The sequence below is a fragment of the Episyrphus balteatus genome, chromosome 2, assembly GCF_945859705.1.
Source record: "Episyrphus balteatus chromosome 2, idEpiBalt1.1, whole genome shotgun sequence".
In the NCBI taxonomy this organism is placed as follows: domain Eukaryota; kingdom Metazoa; phylum Arthropoda; class Insecta; order Diptera; family Syrphidae; genus Episyrphus; species Episyrphus balteatus.
The window spans coordinates 17894893-17919230 of record NC_079135.1 but is presented as its reverse complement, the minus strand read 5'-3'; the positions used below and the strand labels follow the sequence as shown (position 1 = coordinate 17919230).

Below are 24338 nucleotides of genomic sequence, written 5' to 3'. Positions count from 1 at the left end.
TATCTAGGCATGTGCAAAGATTTTTATTCAATTGGTTTGGTTGTTGGTAGGTATGTATAGGTAGGTAATTCTTTTCTGTCAACGCGAAATTGATTTTGTGTTTTGATTTTTTTATGGTGAACAGAATGAGATGTAGCACGAAGGTAGGTGTGTGTGTATTTATATAGGTACGTAGTTAATGCGCTTGTTTAATGATTCAATTGATAATAAATTGATAAAAGTTCAAATTAAATATTAAATGAATCATTTTATAAATGTTTTAATCGTTAAGAATACCTAATGATACGTAGTTGGCATCCGTAATAGGGTTGTTTGGTAGGTACATATAGGTAGGTAGGTACTACTTAGTTTTTTAATTGGTTGATGAGAGAGAGAGGAATAAAAAAAATATAGTAGGTAGATATATATCTACTGTTAAGACTGTGAATAGGAACCAATCGGCAAAAATATTGTTTTTGGGATAAGAAGCAAGGATAAAAAAGTCTATAAAAAAAAAATTAGGTGGAAGAGTGTTTTTTCGCGGACAAAAGGGAGAGGGTGAAGGTCAAAAATGTAGTGAAACAAATTGTCTGTCGAAAATCATCATATGACACATGTTTTTAAGGTATTTTTTGACGCTGAATCTAATGACATAAAAATAAGGTTAATAGGTACACGATTGCTCTGAGAAAAGTTATTGCCGCTCAGTGGGTAAGAGCTCGCAGTGCTTATTTCTCGAGTTGTGTCCAAAAAAAAACTAAAACGGAAAATGAGTTAATCAGCGCTTAGTAAGACGTCAATAAGTGATGACCTTCGCGATTGTGTGCTCAGCACAAGCACCCTTGTTTTTAATCGGCAATAACTTTTCTCAGAGCAATCGTGTACCTATTAACCTTATTTTTATGTCATTAGATTCAGCGTCAAAAAATACCTTAAAAACATGTGTCATATGATGATTTTCGACAGACAATTTGTTTCACTACATTTTTGACCTTCACCCTCTCCCTTTTGTCCGCGAAAAAACACTCTTCCACCTAATTTTTTTTTTATAGACTTTTTTATCCTTGCTTCTTATCCCAAAAACAATATTTTTGCCGATTGGTTCCTATTCACAGTCTTAACAGTAGATATATATCTACCTACTATATTTTTTTTATTCCTCTCTCTCTCATCAACCAATTAAAAAACTAAGTAGTACCTACCTACCTATATGTACCTACCAAACAACCCTATTACGGATGCCAACTACGTATCATTAGGTATTCTTAACGATTAAAACATTTATAAAATGATTCATTTAATATTTAATTTGAACTTTTATCAATTTATTATCAATTGAATCATTAAACAAGCGCATTAACTACGTACCTATATAAATACACACACACCTACCTTCGTGCTACATCTCATTCTGTTCACCATAAAAAAATCAAAACACAAAATCAATTTCGCGTTGACAGAAAAGAATTACCTACCTATACATACCTACCAACAACCAAACCAATTGAATAAAAATCTTTGCACATGCCTAGATATCTTTCCCTCCCTACCTCTCTCCTCATTATCCTAACATACCCACACACTTGCCCCATACGTCACCCAATTAAAAAAAAACCTAAACCATAAACAAACACCCTAGGTATATTCATAAAAAAATACTTGCAATAATCCACAATTGAAAAAAAACAATAGCAGGTAGGTATACCCCTTTCTATATGTACATATATAATTTTGTTCATGCAAAAAAAAAAGCAAGAATAAAGATCTTGGCACATATTTTTCTCCCCCTCGCTCTATGCCTAAATGCACAATAGACTACACACCATACGTCTTCAAATGATTTTTTTCTAAACCACACGCCCCAAAATCATAAAAAAATATTTGCAATAACCCAAACAGCAAGGAAAACAATGCAAAAAAAAATAGTACCTATATATGTTACCGCTCATTTTGTTCATGAATAAAAAAAAACAAGAATAAAGATCTTGGCACATTTTTTTTCTCTCCCTCGCTCTATATAGGAATACACAATACACCACACGTCTTTCCTTCCAACGAAAACCACCTAGACCACACACCCTAAATTCATAAAAAAACATTATGTCGTTAGGTACATAATCACAACCTATATAGAAGATAAAAAAAACTCTATGTCCCTACCTACTTCTCAGTCCCTTCATAAAAAAAAAACAAACAAATTGCAAAAACCAAACACCTTCGCACATAAGTATCATTCCATGTTCCATCAATCAACGCAAAAATCTGTTTAAAAAAAACCTAAGCCTAAAAAAAATAAAGAAAAACAACCACCAACAAGAACCCTTTCTTGAAAGTCTCCTCCTCTTTTTTAGCTGCGCAGTGCGCACAATACTTAAACCTTGAACTATATAATACCTGCCAAACTAATAAAAAAAAAAAGCTTCAACTAATCTCTCAAATGTCAAACCAACCAATCACTCCCATCTCAAAATTTTTCTTCTTTTTCCCACTCCATAATATGCAAAACTAAAAAGAACTCCATATGATGTCATAAACACTACACCTACGGCTGCGTTACTTACTTTACCTATATGCATCCTTTATTAAATAGTTTCACTAATTTCATTGGCCAATAAAAATTTTCAAAAACAGCAAAAAACAAGAACAACAAAAAATGAACAAAAAAGGGCGGCCCTTTCTAAGAATGAACTCTGTTATTTTAACAGATTCTGTTGGGATGAAATGTGTGGTATGAAATGTAGTGGTATGAAATGTAGTGGTATGAAAAGTTTTGGTATGAACTACCTCGACCCCATAAAATCCAGCCCAGAACAAATTTCTTTTCCAACTTGTTTGTATTTGCTATATTTGTTAGAACCTATTTGAACCTTATAAGCTATGGAGCACTCAAACTGAGAACTTTTCTGTAATAATGACGCCGTTTATGAGGGATTTATGAAAATGCTACTTTGACATCCCTTGACCCATTTCAATAGAATTTTAAATTCTAATACTACACTTAAAAACTTCGTTAATAATTTAGTTTTTATATAAAACACTAACCTTTGTAACTGCATTTAATTTATGTCGATATCTTATTTCAATCCTTAGATATTTGACATTTAGGTGTTTCCATAATTCTTGCCCATACTAAATTCTTGCCCATGCTAAATTTTTATTTTGAAGTCAAAATGGCGTGGTAATTATACCGTTTAACGATTTACTCTTATGAATTTAACAATATTAAAAACAAAAGTTTGTGGAAAACTAAAGATTGTATGGTATTTAAGAAAACCGTATTTAAGAAAACCGTAAAGTTAAAAAAAATTAAGCTTTCGTTTTTTCCATTAACGACTCAAAATAGGGGATCAGATCTGGTTCTAGAGACCACTCGGCATAAGTTATGAGCAGTTGGTAGTGAAATGAAAAAGATTAAGTCAATTCAGATGGGTTATAACGCCTCATAAAATATCGATTTTCGTGAAATACGAGCAATCTTCAGAGGCTTCCCGATTTTTATTTTTCCATTGTCGAATAAAAAAAAAGTATCAGAATATGTTCAGAAGAGCACAAGGCATAAACCATGAGTTGCACGCAGTGATCTGAAAGAAAAATCCAAAAACGCTCCACTCTACTATATATTCGAACTTGCTCTTGATCTTAAATAAAGTGTTCGAAGTGAAATTATGAAAAATTAGTTAGTTAAACAAGTAAATGATTCTATTCTTGAAGCTTATTGGAGGTGATCAAATGGAAAGTTGCCTTTCTTCAATTGCAATTGCGGAAGTGAAAAATCTATAGAGCATAGTAATCAGCTTAAAGCCAAAGAGCAGTACAAAAAGCAATTTTTAAATAGAATATGGAAGGGCTTAACAAACTGGCAAAATGCAAAGCAGAGTTAAAACTATCTAAATTTTGTATGAAAACTTCTAAATTCTACTCCTAAATGTAATTTGGAATGACTTATAAAAACCTTAAAGAATCTATTTTTGTTTCTTGAATTTTTTTAAAATCATAAATATAAATAAACTTAAAATTAATGTCTAACTTATTACGTTATCTTATATATTATTATTATCACGTTGTATTAGTCTTAGTAATTTTAGTATTTTACAAAAAATGTAATGATAGCTTAAAATCTAAGTAACATTACAAATTTACACACTTTCAAATTTATCAATCGATTTCCACATTCCTTGAGTTCATTAAACTCCTTTTGAATCTTCGACCATGAATCTTGCATAAATCGTAATTTCTTCTCATCCGAAACTTGTTCAAGTCCTTGTTCCAAACTATTATACTGATCATCTAAATGTTCAGCTTTTTCAAAGAATTCAATTAACAAAGAAACAACATCAACTCGTTTCAATACGATATCTTTTAGCTCAATCCAATGTTTATGAAGAGCTTCAGCTTTGCTATCCACATCATATCGTTGTTGTGGACTTAATGATTCCAAATGTGATTTAATTGTTTCCAAAAGGCTATTGATAAGTTCGCCTTTGTCCTAAAAAAAAAAAATTTTAATATGAATAATGTAAAATTTTTAAATAAATTAAAAAAAATTTGGATACCTCTAAATGTTGCATTAGTTCATGATGATGCAACAAGAAACGTCGGCTCTCTTGTAAATTTCTACCCAACGACACAGATTTCTGTAGGAAACTCTGATCGCTAGTTACTAACCAGCCCAAAAGCTGATTGTACTGTTCGAGAAAATCATTTAAAGCCTGTTCGACACGAACTTGCTCTTCCGTACTCGTCGAGCAAATACTTTCGATGTAAATTTTTCGATTTTCGATTTCTTCGATAACACGTTTGATGCCCTGTGTTTCGGGCTTCGTTCGACCGATTTCTTCCAGCAAGCTATAGCCTAGTCGTAGTGGATCTTCGGTGAATCCACGAACATCTTTCAATATTTTCGAGAACATTGCAAAGCTTTCGGGTGTATTTGTGGGGAATTTGGTAGTGGAAAGTTCGATTTCGAGCTTTTCAAGAACTGCCAAGGTTTTTTCAGCTTTTCCGAAGAAGTCTTTCGATTGTGTAAGCCAGTGCTCTCGCTGTTCGATAGCTTCCAAATATTCTGTACATCCACTGAGAATATTGTAGGCTCTAGAACGAGCCTCATCCCCAGCAAAACATCCTGAAGAAACGAGCTTTTCCTCAGCGCAAGTGATCTTTAGAGCCCGATCTCTCAAAAGTAACGCATTATGTTTCAGTTCATGATACTGTTGAAGATTTTTATTGGCAGTGTGTTCACATTCACCCAAACTAAACTGTCCAGACAGTTCGCCGCGCTTCTTCATTAATACCCCTTCAACATCATCCAAGTCTCTGGCCAAAATGGCCAATGCCAAACACTGTTCTAATTGAGTCTTTCTCGTTTGCCAAGCCTGATCTAAAGCATTTCTTCGATCATGCAAAGCTTCCAACCATTGTTGAACTTGATTAACAGCTCGAAGTGCATCACGTTTAATATGATCCGGTCGTGTGTCAAGTGTTTGCTGTTTAGTTAATTCCTGTAATTGTGTTAGAAGTTCATTTCCATCTTTCAGAGCTGCCATAACTGTGGTTAAAACATCAATTCGAAGTTGTTTGAATTTGTTCAGGAAGTCCTGAACAGCTTCAACTTCAATTGGGATCATGGTATCTTTGCAGGCAACTTCTAGAGATGACATCTTGCCACGACAACTACCCATTTTTTCATGGAAATTCGCACATAGATCGAGTAAATGCTTGCGATCGTGTAGAAGCTTGAGAATATCATCCCAAACGATGTGTAAAGTATCAGCCATTGCTGTGATGAGGTCTGGGCTAATGCGTTTACTTGTGAGCAGCTTGTCAGCTTTGTGGGCGAATTCGTCGAGTGGTGTTGGGAGATTCTGAAACAAAATAGATTTGTTAAAATTTGTGTGAATTAAGCTTATTTAAGAAAAATAAAATACAGTATGTTGTACAAGAAAAATAACAATTTTATAATACAGTGAGTGTAATGGAACCAATTTGAAACTAGTTTGAAACCAATATTTGATTGTTTCTTGAATCCAATGTCTTATTTTGGCAAAAAAATTAATGCATTTGAACTAATAATAACATGCATTGGATCTAAAACCATTTAATAACCTACTTGATACTAATTTGCAACCAGTATAAACTGTTTTGAGATCGAATTTAAACTATTTTACCGATAAAGTATATCTGAAATTTAAATTATGATTCAGATAAGATAACATGGGAATAATGCTAAGAAACTTGAAACTGATTTGAAGTTAAGTAGCAACCGATATGAAACTATTTTGCGACTGTTTTGAAACTAATTTTTGTCACAAAATCAATTTTTAATGGATTTAACATTAAACTGGTTTGCAACAAACTAGAATGTTTTTCGTAATCATTTTTTATTTTCGAACTTAGTTAGGGTCAATGTAGATTTTAAATGATAAACAATACCCAGCTTGGTTATGATTTAAAAAAAGTGTGCAACTAATATGAAACTATTTTGCAACTCTTTTGAATTTGAATCAAAGTGATATTTTTATGCAATTGATTTTAAACTAATTTTCAATCAGTCTTAAACTATCTTGTTAATGATGAAATGAAGAAATAAGGCATGTGAACAATTTGACGACCAAATTGACAATGTTTTTCTTACCTTTTTGATTCCAAATTAAAATTGGTTGAAAAAAAATGAATGTAACTGAAACGTTGAGAAGGGGTTAAGTGGCATTTTCGGCCTTTTTTCCAACGAATAAAGGGGGCAAAAGAATACTTAAATTTTGATGTTATTTCCATTCATTTAGTGTCTCTAGTTTAGAAGTTAGCCTTAGATCATTTTTCTTAATCTTAAAAAAAAATGTATGTCAATATACCGTTAACTAGTTGGCAACTGAAAAGCAACTAGGTTTTAACCACTTTGAATAAATTCAAAAACTTATTTGAAATCACTGTATAGTATTTAAATAAATAACGTTGCAATTCTCTTGAAACCAATTTGCAACTTTTAAGCTACTATATAGCAGGGGCGTAGGTACATACAATAATGGCAGTGTCCTACGAGAAAAATGTTGTGTATTGTGTGTTAAGAAACATGTTTATGTACAATAAATATAACATTTCTTTTGATGTCTCATTCGATGGACTTGCGAAAATTTTATAGAATACTTTTTTTTGCTAGAGTTCAATTTTAATTTTTTTTAGAAAATCCGAAATATATTTTTTATTATTTTTTTTAATAAGCCTAGTCACTGTGACAAACCAAAAATTGTTTGAAGTCTTTGGTCCGCAGATATCTGCCTTTGAACGTTACAAAACAAATTTGGATGCTAATAACTTAGAAACCAGAACTCCAAGAAACTTTTAGTTTTTAGCTACTAAAAGAGCAAAAAGAAACCTTTCTCTTGATGTACCACTCGATGGATTTGAAGAAAATTTTTTGAAAACGTATTTTTTTTTGGCAAGGGGTTAGCCTTGATTTTTTCTCAAAAATCCGAAAATTTTTGTTTTAATTTTTTTTTTTAACCTGATTGCATAAGTAAAGTTACTGTGAACTCATATCTGTAAACCAAAACTTTTTCCCTGACTTTGGTCCGCAGATATCTGCCTCCAAATGTGAGGAAAAAACAAATATTTGGATGTAAATTACTCAGCAATCAGACCTACAATAAACTTTGGTGACTCATTTGATTAAAATGTTTTGCTACCGGAGCTTGAAACTTGATAAAAATAAAATTTTAACTTTAGGTACATAACGAATAAAAATTAGGGGATTGTTTCAGAGCTTACTCCGATTGAACCTCAGAATATATGTACTTTTTATGGTCTTAAATATGTTCAAAAAAGAGCTTTGGAAAGTCCAAAAGGTCGCACCTATAAATGTTTAAATTCATTGACGAAGCTGATGTAGTTTGCAGTGAAACAGGGCCCAGATTTTCAAACCAATCTAAGTTTATTTTGAAATCGATTTTTGAAAAGGTAAATGAAAAAAAAAAAAAAAATTGAAAAATGTTTGAAACCCTTTTATTACATACAAAATTTACGAGCTTGCAAGTTAAGTGAAACTTGTTTTAAACTCCTTTGAAATCAATTTGCAATTTATTTGAAAATAGTGTATTATATTGATTTCAATGAATTTGAAAACGATTTTAAATAAACTATTTTTGAGATGAGCTCGAAATGGTTAAGTTTAAATAACAACGTTCTATTTTGTTAAAAATACTTAATAAGTTCAGCTAATATCCGTTTAAATATTCAAAAATATAAAATTTTTAATATTTTTCTTGTTCAACATACTGTAATTAATTTCATTAATTTTCACAACTTACTTGTACTTTCCTAAGAGTCTCGTCATGTTGCTTTTGTAGCGATACAGCTTCTTCGATATTTTCTCCAAGCGTTGTTAATCGTGGTTCAAGTTCCACAACTTTTATATATGTTTTGTCTGGGCTCTAAAAAAAATTATTCAATTTTCAATTTTATTGTTACGTTTTTTGTATGATCACCCTTTTAAGGGATCTTTACTTAGGAAAAAAAAAAAAACGTTTGCTACAATCTCAGTTAGAAGTTTTTTTTTTATGACGACACATTATTTTCAACATTTATAATATAAAATGTTATTCATAAAACAAAGACTTTTATGGTATCAAAAACTATTAATATTACTAGAATAGAAGTTATATATTTTTTTTAGTTTTTTATTTATTATTATTTTTTATGTAAGTAAAAAGACATGTGCAACTTGTAGTACTAGATACACTTCACGTTTTGTTACACTCATTTACATATACAATTTCATCGAAGCGTGAATGTTTTAGTTTCCAGCAACATCACCGCTGCCGAACGCGTGGAAAAACAACAATTGTGTATTTTACAATAGAATGCAAAAACTGTTTTATAAATAGCTTTAGAAGAGAAGGGTTGCACACAAAATGATATATTACCTCATCACTTTTGTCCAAAGAAATAAATATATAAATAGATTTAAACCAGTGGCGGAATATGTCATATTATGGCCTTCATATAATATAACAACTCAAAAAAAAAAAAAAAATATATATATTTTCAAAATTAAAATTTCGTTTTTGCGTTTTTTCATAAATTTTGAATTTCTTAGGAGCTGAAATTTCAAAATTAAAAATAAACTCGTATGATCTTAAAAACTCTAACATTCCAAAGGCCAACCATTCGTAAGTAAAAAATTTCGTAAATCCAAAAGCTCAAAAATTGAAAACTCTGAAAACCTAAAAAATCGAAACACTATTATAAAAGACCAACAAAGTAAAAATGACATACATTTTTGGTTTTTAAAATTGGTTTTGGACAACTTAAAATAAGTCCAATAAGAGAAACGAAAAATCGGAAGAACTTTGAGTTTTTGTGATTTTTTTTTTTTATTTTACTTTTTTTTAGATTTTGGTTTTTAAAATTTTGTCGAACCAAAACTTTTGGGTTTTTTTTTCTGTCAAAATTATTGTTATTTTTTAGTCTTTTTGTATTTTGCAAAAAGTTTTGTAACTTAAAATTATAATTTCACTTTCAATAAAATTTTGTCTCCTATATAATTTAATCTAGCTATAAAGAAAATATAATATCCATTACTGATGCGGTCCTGGATTTTGAACACAAATTTTCTGACTGAAAAGATAATGTTCCAGAGTGAAAGATGTATTTTAAGCGCAAACATGTCGGTTGCAAGCATGTATACGGTTTGTTTAGGATTAATTGTTTTTTATTTTGTTTTTCTCAAAATGAAAAACCATTTAAGTTTTAGTTTTTGTAAATGTTTTAAGAAAACTGCAATAGATATTGGGCCATCGCCAATAATCTTGAAATAAATATACATTTTTGTGGTTGTTGGTTGTTATGTAATTTAATACCTTCTAAGAACAAGATACTTGAAGTTTTGTTCTTTCCTTGAAATGGTAAAAGCTGTTTTGTGTGGATTAGAAATACTTAGATGAAAATAGTCACAAGAGCTATTAAAGAACACAGATGGTTTATAATGCTGTTACAAAAGTTGCAGTTAACTTATTTAACTTAAGTATAAACTGCAACTAATTTGTTGAACTACTGAATGAACAATTTAATGTTAGAAGAAAAAAATCTAAATTTTCAAAATTTTATAGTATTTAATTACTTGAAAAAGTTTTGTTAATGGGTAAATTTATTAACCACAGTCAATGACTTGACAGTCAGTCATAGTAAACCTTGTGAATACTTTATAATTTTATTTAATTTTGTTTAAAATTTTAAAACTGGCTAATAAGATACATATCAACCATTTTTGTTATGTTTTTGCTGTGGGAAATTAATTTAATTTGTTACCAAAAAAGCCCAACAAATTTTTATTCAATTGCTATATTTTTGTTTAATATTTTAATTTGCGAAAAAATAAAATGCTCTGATGTTAAAAGAAGCTTAGAATGTTAAATCCTTTTATTAAAAAAAAATCAAAATAGATTTTTAAGCATTGATTTAATTTTAAATAAAAAATGTAAAATTTGTTTTTAGATTACAAAACATAGGTATATCTATTATACATATTAAAGTTTGGTTTTGTGTACGTTCGCTAACCGGCCACACCGACTGACTTATTTTCTTAAGGAGGAGAGGGTTTAAGGCAAAAAAAATCAAGATTTTATAGGGTAAATAGGGGTAACACGACATTGAAAAAATAGGCTATTTTCTAAACGGTAAGTCGTAAAGAGTTGACTTTTATTTTAGATGATAGACAAATTTATTCAATAGTTAAAAAAGGTATTGAAAAAATTCAAAAAAATTTCAAAACCAAGTTGTGAAGGTTGCAGTCATAGACCTTCGACAAAAGACTAATTAGAGGTACGCAAAATTTTGCACAGAAATTTGAGTTACACCATGAGAAAGATATTAAAAAAAAAAAATAAGGGGTCTAAAACGTATTTTTTCATAGGCCCTGTATTTTGAAATAAAAATTTTTGAAAAACAACCTAATTTTTAGATACATTTTTGAGTAATCTTTTATTTTTTTGGAATTTTTAAAAGTCTGCAAAAAATCTCAAATTTATAGAAAATATAGGTTTTAATCATACTTAAATATAATACTTAAAAAAAAATTAGGTGTCTCAAACGGGTTTTTTTATAGGAACTGCATTTTGAAATATGAGTTTTTGAAAAACAACTAATTTGTAGGAACATTTTTGAGTAGTTTTTTTAATTTTTTTGAATTTTTAAAAGCCTGCAAAAAATCTCAAACCAATAGAAAATATAGGTTTTAGTTATGCGCATGCCTAAGTATTTTGCATAGGCCACTTTTGCTAAAAGTTTAAAAGTGAATATTTTTAAACTCATTTTATGAACTTTTCAAGTTTTGATCCTCTTTTTCATTTGAAAATTAACTAATTACAGAGTCGAAAATTAGAAATAAATACAAGAAATACCGGAACGAAGTTCGCCGGGTCAGCTAGTAACACTATATTTAAATACAATCTAATAAAAGATGAAATTTAAGAAAAAAAAAATTGTTTAAAAATTACTTATACATACACATATAAAAATTTTCAAATATTTTGAAAATAAAATGTGGTAAGCCATAGAAAAAAATACTCAATCTCCACATAAAAACAAAGTTTAAAAAAAATTACTGCATCGTTTTTAAGAAATTGATTCTTAAAAAAAAAAAAAAATACTTAAAAAATTTTTAAAATCTTCATAAATGTGATTGTCGAAAATTCATATTATTAAGAAACTTACAGCAGATGAAATATTTGGGAACGGGTCAAAATTCTGGTTTTCAAAACTCTGCCTTTTTTTGTTTACCTGTCGCAAATATTTTTTAAAATACATTTTAACTGACTTTGTTTTTCAACTAGCATCTATGTAGAATGTAGATACTAATTAGAAACGATGTTGTATGATACAAAATTTTCCTTTTCTTATACATTTTTTGAAGTGAAAACTTTTTTAGTACAATAGTGATTTGAAACAAGATGAAACGAAAAAGCAACAGGACAAATCTATTTTGTTTTAATAGATAGATATATGAAATTTATACTGTGGATAGGTAATTAAATAAACTATAATTGTCCAAAATTATAATTAATTTCGTATTCAATATCCTGAGATAACGGTAAAAAGATGTTCTTTTTCTAAACACGTTATATCTTTTGATCTAGAGCACATAAACATTTTATGTGACTTAAATACGCATGATGATAATATTACCCTTCATTTGATATGTCACACATAACGGTACATTTACTACAAACTACACAATGTTAAATTAAAAAACTCAAAACACCTGTGGAGATCTGTTGCCCATGACCAGCCACCAGTGTAGAATAGGAAGTGCCGTAATCTCAGTTCGAAATTTTGACATAGTTGGCTTTAAAAAATTCCTTTTTTTTGTTGCCATGGTCCAAATATGTTTGAAACGTCGCATCGTATAAAAGGTGAAATAAGCTTTCAGATGATATAAAATTTATTATAGGTTGACAATTAAAAAACATGGATTTAAAGGTGATAGAATAAAAAAAGGTAGGTTTTTTTGATTTTTTTTTGCCAAAAAAATGATTTTTTAAGGTTTCACTTTTACCACGTGTGAATTGCACACATGAATTTTTTTTTTTTAAATTAATTAATTAATTAATTATTTGAAAAATTGATAAATGTTAAGTTATTTTTCGATAATATTTCACGTTAAAAACCCTTTGCAGCAGTAAATTTTGCAAGAAGATAATTTTACAGAATTCTGCAAAAAAGTAAAAAATTTTTTAAAATGTTAAAAAGCGCGCTCTTTTTAACATTTTCCAAACCCTATGAAGAGCAGTATTTTGAAAAGCAGAGTTTGGAAAGCAGAATTTTGTAAATAAAAATTTTGAAAGTAGAAATTTGACAAAAGAATTTTGACCCTGGCAGAATTTTGACCCTAAACCGAAACTTTTTCTTAATTTTTTTTTCTAGTTGAAATTAGTTCTCAACGGAGTGTATTATGAGTCGCACAAAGTGTTATCATTCAACCCTTAATTACAAACTTTCCTCATACATAATGCATACAACTGTTTTCAAAAAATAAAATTTTCAAAAATAATTTTTAATTATATTAGTTAAATAATAAATTTCTTGTAATTTTTTTTTTGAAACTAAAATCATCCAAAATTGATGGTTTTTGGTAACAATTAATTTTTTTCAAATTAGTTTTGGAAAATTTAGGTAGGTATCCGCAAACGTACTTCTATTGCACCCATCTATTGCAATTTAAAACTTAAACTTTATTTTTCGTTGGAGACAACGCAATTTATTCATTTAAAGATTATACATTTTTCCAAATTCTAAGGTTGTAAATCTAAAATTTCAAAACAATGTGGACTGCATTTGTTAAAGCACTACCATCACGACATCAGCTTACCTACCTACTTCTTACTGTCCATTTAAGAAGTGCACATTTTTTATCTTGTATATCTACTTCAAATCCAAAATTCCACATCCGAACAACAAGCCTACCGATTATTATCTCACTCTATATAGTTTTATATCTAACGGCTATACAACCCATAAAAGGCAAATTCTGACCTTCATTCATCGTGATTGTCTACACCCTGATAAACAGTATATACACATTTTTTTTTTGGAATAAGAAAAAAAAACCAACAACATGAAATCCCAGCATCAACAAATAAACAAACAAGCATAAAAAATAGCTTCCCTACTTCCAGTAAGCCGCATGTTAAAAGTGTTCTACCGTATATGTATGTATGTTTTGTTGTTTGGCCCAGAGAGAGAGAAACTTGATTTCCATAGGAGGCCAAGAAAAATAATGTTTGCATTCACGTTAAAGAAGCTGTGACGCTTGGGTAAAACTATAATAATAACAACAGCCAGCAACATGTTGCTAAAAAATAATATATATAAAAGAAGTAAAAAATCAATATTTATGGTTGCCAATTTCCCAAAAAAATAATTATTCAAGAATCTACAAAAATTTTTTTGGAAGTTAAAATCCTTTTTTTGAGATATCATTTTTAAGCACTTTGTTGCAAAGTGGTCAAAAAGTTGTAAAATGTCTTAAAAAAATCGCTTAAACCCTAATTTTGTTGATAACAACTTAGTTTGCAACCATAGCGATGATTCAACTACTAAACATGCTGCAGCATTAGCCAAATAGGATTTAGCAAACACCCCCACCGCAGATTCGAAACGAGAACGAGTACTTAGCCATCTAACCCCCAGGGGTCAAGTTATGCAGCCGCTGTGTCTATGAAATGCGAGTGGACACTCGGACTCGACAAGAGCTTGCTCAGAGGAAAAATCATTAGCAATTTTTCTTACAATACGTCGAGTCGCCTCTGGACTAGCCTTTTAAAATTCATCTAATGTGAATTTCACCAGCAACATAAGTCAAATGTATAGAAACTATTTCCTCCTTAAACGTTGAACTACATTTCCGGTGAAATTCCCCTTGTTCTTGTGGTGGTAATGGCGCTGCAAATCGTACTACTAATTTTGCTCGTCATAGTGTGGACTAGAAACGACGACGACTGCTGGCGATTGGGTTGAGTCATTTAGCGTTGATCGACATGCGGCTGATCGAATTACATCCGCAACAACCAACTGCAATCTGTATCTCTGTGATGTTGGTTTATATACATTTTGAAGTGAGAAAAGGGGGTATAACTGCGGGGGTGATTTGGATGCGGTTGCAATCGTTTTGTTATACTTGAAATGCGTGTGTTAATGCATGGTCGAGTGACGTGTGACGCATATTGTATGGATCTACTAGAGTGCCATTGATAACGCAATGATGCTGATCGAAGTGTGGACCATATTCAATTGGCAACATTCTATACACACTCCGTCTGCTGATATAACTAATAGATTAATGGGGTGAGCTTTATAGTCTCGTACTTTGTCTGTCTTCAAACGATTATAGACATTTTGGGTCATTTGTAATGTAAATAAACAAAATGAAAAAAAAAAATATGACTCATTCTCATGGGAATATAAGACAATTTTGAAATTTCAATAAAAATTTTATAATACCCCACGATTTTTGACATTTTTATTGATTCTAATGTGTGTGGGTGGGTTGTCTGGGTAAATAAACTTTTAATGTACATATAAATTAAATATGGATTTGTGAAAATTAGATCAATTTTGTTTCGTTTGGTTTTATTAGAAATAATTTATTGAAAGAAAAATAATATACAACTAAACAAGCCATAAAGAGAGGTAAGTGAAAACAGATTTTTAAAAATCTGTCAAAAGAATTATTTTATCTCACCAATAAATAAAATATGTATAAGGGTTTTGTTTTGAAACATTGGAAGAAATTGTTTTCCATAAGTGAAAAAAAATGTCACTCAAATATTTTATGATTGAATATAAAAGATGTAGAAACATTAATTAAAAAATTCAATAAAAACTCAAGTAGCACAAAAGTCTAAAATACACCAAAATATTTGGTGTATTTTTTGCACTTTCGTGATATACATTTTCAATATAAAAAATACACCATTTTCTCGTATATAATAAACTCCGGTGGTTTAAAAAATATACCGATTTTGGTGTATAAATGGCGCTTGTGGTATATTAAATGATCTGGTTTTTGGTGAAAATTATCCCTTTGAAATTGAAAAATACACAATAAATCTACGGATAAAATACACCATTTAAATTATTCTGCTTTAAAATTTGAACCAAAGTTTATTTTTTACCTCAAACAGTGTGATGAATTCTAATTCACACCATTTGTTATGAAATAAATGAAAATGAATTTTTATTCACTTTCATAATATTGCTATAAGAAACTAATGGTTAAATATGAATTTGTTTGCCTAGTTTTAAAACGAAACACATTCTGTCTACTAGTTTTAGATACTACCCCCTCTAAAAATCGAGCGCCTCAAAAATGTCAGTGAATTAATGATTTTTTTTCGATTTTAAAAATCAGTTTTTCAAAAATTATAATTTTTTTTGTTGCTTTTACATTTTTTTAGAAGAGTTCTTTTATAATATAATATACCGAAGCGAAAAAACCAAGAATTCAGGATAATTAGGTCAATAAATATACTATTATAGTAAAATATTTAATCGCTGTCTTCTTTTTTTTAATGGCGGCCATTGAAAAATATGTCGTCTCCCACTTATGCATTCTGGTGAATTTTATGTCCACAGGGTGTACTTCCTACACCAAAGAGAGTGTACAAAATATACCGTTTTGGTTGATTACAAAATCGATTAATTTTATGCACCATTAGTGGTATATTATAAAAACAACTGAATATCGGTGTATTTTTTGCACGGAATCTTTAAAAAATGTTGAAATTTTTTACAGAAAAGACAGTGGTATAATTTTTATACCAATAATTTTGAGAAATACACCATATTTTTTCAATTTCCTCAATTTTACACCAAAATTAATGAATTTACACTGATTTATACACCAGTGTGCTACTTGAGAATATGTTTTTAAATAGTTCGTTGTATACCCAACTAACAATAATTTATAAGTTATCTAGAGATAAAATATTCCTTCCATTTTGTATTCCTCTAAAAATATTATCAATTTTAGTTAAAAATAAATTTAGCTTTGTTTGAAAAAGCTATTTAAAAAATTACGTATTCGCCATAGTGTACCTCACGAAAATATTACTGCAGTTAAGACATCGATTTTAGTATATTTTACTGCTCCATAAAAGGAATTTTGAATATATTTTTTAATAACTTCTATTAAATTGTTATAAGCTTCTATGAAAGCTCCAAATTCTATAACAAATATCCAATGTGTCATTTAAACGTATCTATTTAACTTGTTTATTCGGTTAGAAAAATATACGTGAGGTTCAATACCTACAACGATCATGAGGCTAACCTCAGAAAATGTTGGTATGTCTACCAGTCTTGAATTATTATATTATGTACATTTTGTACATGAGGTAAATCAAAAAATCACCCAATTGCCTTCAATATACTCAAGATAAGAGTATGCCAAAATTGTCGGTTTCATAATTTTGTTCGTCTGTGTTCTATCTTGAGCTGCAGCCTGAACCACTGAATTGATTGGTTTGAAACTAGTTAATGGCCTTTTGGGCCAACTTTTTTCTTAGTACCTACCAAATTTACGGGATTTGCCAAACAACCAAAATGTAAAATATTGCTTTTCTCAAAAACTACATGTGGCTACTTTAGAGAAAATTCAATTTTTTTTTTTTAAATCAATTTTTTCTTTTCAAAATGGATTTATGAATTTTTTTAATCATTGTTTTCATTTTCTTATTAATATTTCATTTTTATTAGCATACGTTGTTTTTTTTTTGTTTAATGTTAGAACATTTTTATATACCTATAAAAACTAGTTTTTTATAAACGGCTCTAACAACTTTCAAACAAAAACTGCTTAAAAAAGTTTTACGACATACTTGATTGTGTGGTCAGAACCATTTAATTTAAAAAAATAAACTTATTTTAAATAATTTTTTAAAAATGTTATTCATAATTTTTTAAATTTTAATAACTACATTTTTAAAACGCTTTTTTATTTTAATACATAAAAGTTAGGGCCGTATTTTAAACAAATTTTTTGGTAAAATTAATTTTACTTTTACGATTTAACAAAATATACCTATTATGCATCATGCATGGTATTAGTCCAGCCATTTTCAAAAATGAAAAATTTGTAAAAAGCCTCCAAAATCGCATGTACTAAAAAAAATAGTATTAATCCAGTCAAAAAAAGGGTTTCACCTCGGAATGAATGCTAATAGAAATTTTTTTTGCTCAATATCTTTGTTTTGGCATTCTATAACATACCTACAAAGTCTAGAAAAATCTCATGTCCGCAAGTCGCGATTTTCAAGGTCAAAGCGCGAAATGGACATTCTCAAAATTAGCAAAAATAGAGAATGGTATTATATGCACATATGATACATGACTTCGAGGTATTTTTTAATGCTGATGCCAAAATATCTAAAATCAAGACAATCTGACGTCTCTGAAAAAAGTTATACCTGTTTTTCATCTGTCAACCCATATTATTATAACGGTTGCAAACCTATTACCGAAAAACTCTTAAAAGTTATGGTAGAGGGACCAAATTTTGAATGAAGGCTTTCATATCCATTATCATTAAGAATATAAACAATGCAATGAAAAAAACCTCATATCTATGAAAAATTGGTATTTTTTGAATAAAGGGGAAATTTTGGGATATGCACTAAAAAACATCCTGGTACAATCTTGGAATTAGTGCTAATAGGCTATTTTTTTTTTTGAAGATAAGGTGCAGATTTTAAAAAATTGAAAAACAACACTTCATATATTTGTGTCAGATCAACATGAATAAGGTGTATTACTTTTCAGGGATGGTCAGGTTGACTTGTTTGTGAGTTTTGTTGGAATAAGTGTTAAAAATACCTTTAAATACTCAAGTAGCACAAAAGTCTAAAATACACCAAAATATTTGGTGTATTTTTTGCACTTTCGTGATATGCATTTTGAATATAAAAAATACACCATTTTCTCGTATATAATAAACTCCGGTGGTTAAAAAAATATACCGATTTTGGTGTATAAATGGCGCTAATGGTATATTAAATGATCTGGTTTTTGGTGAAAATTATCCCTTTGAAATTGAAGAATACACAATAAATCTACGGATAAAATACACCATTTAAATTATTCTGCTTTAAAATTTGAACCAAAGTTTATTTTTTACCTCAAACAGTGTGATGAATTCTAATTCACACCATTTGTTATGAAATAAATGTAAATGAATTTTTATTCACTTTCATAATATTGCCATAAGAAACTAATGGTTAAATATGAATTTGTTTGCCAAATTTTAAAACGAAACACATTCTGTCTACTAATTTTACATACTACCCCCTCTAAAAATCGAGCGCCTCAAAAATATCAGTGAATTAATGATTTTTTTGTTCGATTTTAAAAATCAGTTTTTCAAAAATTTTATTTTTTTGTTGTTTTAACATTTTTTTTAGAAGAGTTCTTTTATAATATAATAAACCGCATAGAAAAAACCAAATTGCGGGATAATTAGGTCGATAAATATACTATTATAGAAAACTAATTAATTGCTGTCTACTTTTTTTAAATGGCGGCCATTGAAAAATATGTCGTCTCCTACTTATGCATTCTGGTGAATTTTATGTCCACAGGGTGTGCTTTCTACACCAAAGAGAGTTTACAAAATGTACCGTTTTGGTTGATTTCAGAATCGAATAATTTTATACACCATTAATGGTATATTATAAAAACAACTGAATATCGGTGTATTTTTTGCACGGAATCTTAAAAAAATGTTGAAATTTTTTACAGAAAAGACAGTGGTATAATTTTTATACCACTAATTTTGAGAAATACACCATATTTTTTCAATTTCCTCAATTTTACACCAAAATTAATGAATTTACACCAATTTATACACCAGTGTGCTACTTGAGTAAATATAAAAATTTAAACTTTTCTTATTAATTTTTTTTAAATCTGCACCTTACTTAGTTTAACCTGCAAAATTAGGACTTGCGGACATGAGATTTTTGAAATAAGTTATAGAAAATTAACCTATTAGCACTAATTCCAAGATTGTACCAGGATGTTTTTTAGTGCATATCCCAAAATTTCCCCTTTATTCAAAAAATACCAATTTTTCATAGATATGAATGTTTTTTTCATTGAAAAACGAACGATACTTTCAAGGCTAGATAAATACACTTTCTCTTCAAAGGAAGAACTATTATCAGGAACCACCTAGCTAACCCACATAACTATTGAAGGCACTTATTCAATATTACAAATTTTCAATTTAATAAAATCTTAATAACTTTTTAAGCAGAAAAATGTTTTTTTTTATTAGAAATACATAAATCTGAAACCACACCTTTCGCCAAGTGCTATTTCCATAAGCCATAATCATGAGTACCAATAAAAGACTCATATTTTTTCTTCTTTTTATTGAAGTAATAAAACTCCGCATCTCGAAAAAGGGCATAAAAACTATTTTCCATTTCATTAAGTGTGTCAGTATTTCAAGACTGTTTAAGATAAACAAGCGCTCCATTACTCGACTGAGCTGCAGTCAGTAGGTTTATTGCACAAAATAAAAAGAATAAAAAACAAAAAAAAGTCTATTGCGCACGTCAATGCAAAATGCTTTGATGCACCAGCCGCTCCGCTACAAGTAGTGTCTGACCACAAAAATGCAAAATATACTACATAAACCTTGAGGAAGAAAAAAAAATCTCAGCGCTCTTACTCGCCGCCGCATTCAATCGGGCACAGAGCGAGGACAGAAGACACTTTGAGTAGATCTTGGGTGTATCGAATTACCGCAATGCAATATAATAAATCCTCGCCTCTTCGCCCTTTACATCACCTAAATCTCATGGAGACTTTTTTTTTTATAGGCTTTACAGTATTAAGTTTTTTTTTTTTTGTAAAGCCTTTCCGTTTCCACAACTTTGTTGCTGGGCTTCTGCCAACTAAGATTTTCCACAAGATAGCCTCAGGAGATGAATGGTTAGAGCGTGAGTTGAAAGGTTAAACAATTATTTACAACGATGCGAATCGCTCTCCAGAGACTTTGTTGATGGTAAGGAAAAAATCTATAATCATATTTTTTATGGGCGGCTTGGGGAAAGTTAACTGCAATTACAGCAGCACTATAATTTGCCAATGAAATCAGGCGAAAAGAAGAAGCAGAGAAGGCTTTGAATTGAATGGAGGTCTTTGGAGTATCTCTTGGATGCGAGAGACTCCACGCATTGAAATTATGAAGAAGGAATTTTTATGAAGTAGCGCTTGCAGCATTATGATGGTTGTCGAACATGTTGATGGCTATTTCTGCTTTTGGATATGTACCAAGATTATTTTATAGTCTGGGAAGTAAAAATGAAAAACATAATTGTAATAAGACCCCATTCAAAATACCACAATCGATTTTTTTTTATTTTTCAACTTCAATTGTTTGACTATTTAAGGAATTTAAGGTAAAGGCACATAAAATATCTATATGATTGCTTGGTTCTTTTCTTCCATGACCTTAATTTATGTCAAGAGTCCAGTCGATAATGATAATTCATAAATGGCGATATGTTGTACAAAAATTATTGGCATGTCAGTTATTTTCATGGTCAATTCAATTTTGTAATTTTGTGAAATTAAGAATGGAAAAGGATACGGAAATTTGTTGAAAATTGGTTTTAATGGGATTATTTATGTTTTAAGTTTATTTGTTGTGAATATATATGTACGGCAAGATTGAAATCTTTTTGTGCAAAGTAAAAACTCACTAAATAGATTGGATTTCAATATCAATTAGTGAGTTTTTCTTTTGAACCAACTATGTTATGTAGATAATATCACAACAAAAACATTACTGTTAAAAAAAGAGCCAAGTTCTAATATGTTGAAATTATGCTGGCACAAAAAGTATTGACATGTAAAAGTGTAGGTACCAAGTTCTAAAGTTCGGGTTCAAATTCGTATCAATAAAATTTTGATTGTTCTCTTGACAATTTTTCTTTTAATTACCGATTTTTAAAGCTATTTCAAAAATTGCCAAGTAAACAATCAAAATTTTCAAACCTTAAATTTTTTCCTTTGTATAAACTATAAACTATCATTCTACCAAATTTCAAGATTCTACGATAATCAGAAGTGCTCTATAATATTTTATGAAAATTCAGAATAAATGGGAGGTTGCCACGCCCCCTGGCTGAAATTCTCAAATTTTAAATTTTTTTCTTTGTAGCTCTACCATTCTACCAAATTTCAAGATTCTACGATAATCAGAAGTGCTCTATAATATTTTATGAAAATTCAGCGCAAATTGGCGGTTGCCCATTTTTAGGACCAAAACTAACGATACCTGTCATATAACGGAAATAGAAAAGTTATTTTTTTTTTCAAAAATGACTCTAACGATTTTGTTAAAAATTTTTGTGTGTAGTGTAGCAAATAAAAGCTTACTTTGGAAATAAAAAAAAATATTTTTTGAACCATTTATTAACGGTACCTGCCATAGAACGATTTTTTTGATTTATGAATTTATCGTAAATGACAAAACATATTTCGACCAAAATTTTTGTACAGAAACCTTTAAACTATCGTTATTTCAAAAAAATTTTAATTTTTCAAAAAACACATTTTTGAATTTTTAAAAAATATTTCAAAATTTTTTTTGAAAAATCAATTTTTTGGAAACGGGTTGATAAAAAATTTTGAAATTTCGTTTTTATGCTTAAATTAATTATTTCTTTAAAATGGCATACCAACTTTTTTTTTGAAAAATGTTAGAAATTTTTTATATATAAAAAATTATTTTGTTTTAAACGGCTCTAACGATTTTCGAAAAAAAATTTCTAAAAATTCCGTTTTATACAAGAAATAAAATGGCATACTTAGTTTTTTGTAAAAGATTATTTGAAATGGTATTTAATAATTTATAAAAAAAGATTTTATTTTTTTTTCGTACCACTTATGAAATTCCGTGAAAATATCAAATTTTCCCTTATTTAGTTCAAAGAAAAGCTTTAAAATTAGATTAACTTTTACCATAAGAGCAAGTACGTGCGACCCCAGTCTTGCATTTTTTATAATTTTTTTCCTTTTTATTCTGTTAAGGGGGAAAATCCCTCTGGACGACAGCTTTTTCAATATTTTTTTTGGAAAACCGAAAGCATTTATTGAAATTTGGAAAAGTATATTATATTATTGACACTATGAAGTATTGATAACATTTTTTTTAAAGTAAAACAAAAACAAAATGGCTGCTCTATTGCTCTTTAAAGTTGATGCCTCAATTTTGCGCCGTGCAATGCCCAGGCCCAAAAAATTATTTATAATCAAAAAAGAAATTTTTTTCCAATAAAATATATTTATACGCATTGCATGAACCTAAATTTAGTAAAAAAAAAAGTGTAAAATAAAAATTAGAGGCCAAAAAAACGAAAAAGCACAATGTTTTTTTTATAAACAAATTGTTTAAAAATATATTTATTGCAAAAAATTTATTAAACTTTTAGGTTTATGCAATGGCCAATAAATTAACGAGTAATTTGCAATTTATTTCAAGTCGATAGCTTCATTAGTTTTTGAGTTACGTTGCACGGCGAGCGCGGAAAAAACGTGTTTCGAGAAAAATGCGTTTAAAGTTTGCGTTTTCGTACTGTGGGAGGTTCGGCGCGCATGGGTTTTGGGACTATTTAGGAACGTTTGAGGCTTCATTTAAGGCTAAGACAACTGAAAATAGTTTTTTCGTTTGATAAAAGAATTTATTAAGCAAAAAAAAAATAATGCAAAAATAAAAAATTCCAGAGGGATTTCCCCCCTTAAGTATTCAAAGATATTTCCAACTTCACAGTTCCTGAAATCTGATTTATTATCATCTTTTCAATCAAATTAAGCAAAGAATTTTAATTTGCCATATATATCTTTTACAATAAGAGTTCAAAAAATCGGTTTTTGGTTATTTTATTTTGATGGATGTTTTAATTTCGGTTGAAAATTAGCTGAGCAAAAAAATGTTAAATGATTTCAACACAACACAGAAATTTCAAGAAAATTTCTTTTCAGTTGGTAGGTTAACGAAACTAACAGTTAATCATACCCTGAGTTGGGCTAACTACGGCGTATCCTCGATTTTTTAACTACTTGCACTACTCAGTGAGATAAGTAAAGTATGTAATTCCTAATTTCTGGTATGTTTCAGAGTACAATTTTATGTTAAAATATGAATTAATAATACCCAAATTTTTGGAAATTGATAGTATTTTTTATTATAGATTTGGCAAAAATTGAAAGAGTTTATCACTCCTAACGATTATTTACATACTTTATGGCCCAGTGATATAATTGTATGTTATTGTGCCAGAAATAAAAAAAAAACTGATTTATTTTGCTAATTTATTCACTCTCCATTAAATTTAAAGCCGTCATTAAAAAGGGTATTTTTTAAAATTTGTAGGCTATTTGAGAGTTTTTTAATTTTTAATGGAGACTTTAAATTTAATGGAGTGTGAATAAATTGGGCCTAAAAGAGTATACATTTGGTTAGCGCCAATTTGGCTTTTCGCCAAAAATTTGTCTATACAAACTATTGAGATTTTTGAGTACTTATCTCTGAAACATCTCATTAAATGATTTTGAGCATTCATGGGAAAAGATTTTTTAGGGTGCACGGAGGCATTAAAATAATTTATTAGATTTTTTTAATTTTTTTTCTCGGCACTGTTTAAAATGGAAGAACTTTTATTTTCGAGAGCAATCCTAAAGCTTTATCTATTCATGGTGTAAAATTATCTATGTTTTCTAAAAACAAAATTTTGTTCTCCTCCTAAAGAAATAAACATATTAGCAATTTTGCAAAATAAGTAAAAAAAAAAAAAAAAATATTC

General features: G+C 29.3%; 1 protein-coding gene across 1 annotated transcript in view; it reads right to left on the bottom strand.

The window, feature by feature from the left end:
- Positions 1-24338, bottom strand: part of LOC129908235 (kettin homolog) — a 95507-nt gene that overhangs the window by 40513 nt on the left and 30656 nt on the right. The window contains 3 exon segments of the mRNA XM_055984605.1: positions 4124-4504; positions 4506-5840; positions 8280-8402. Coding sequence (XP_055840580.1) covers positions 4124-4504; positions 4506-5840; positions 8280-8402 — 1839 coding nt within the window.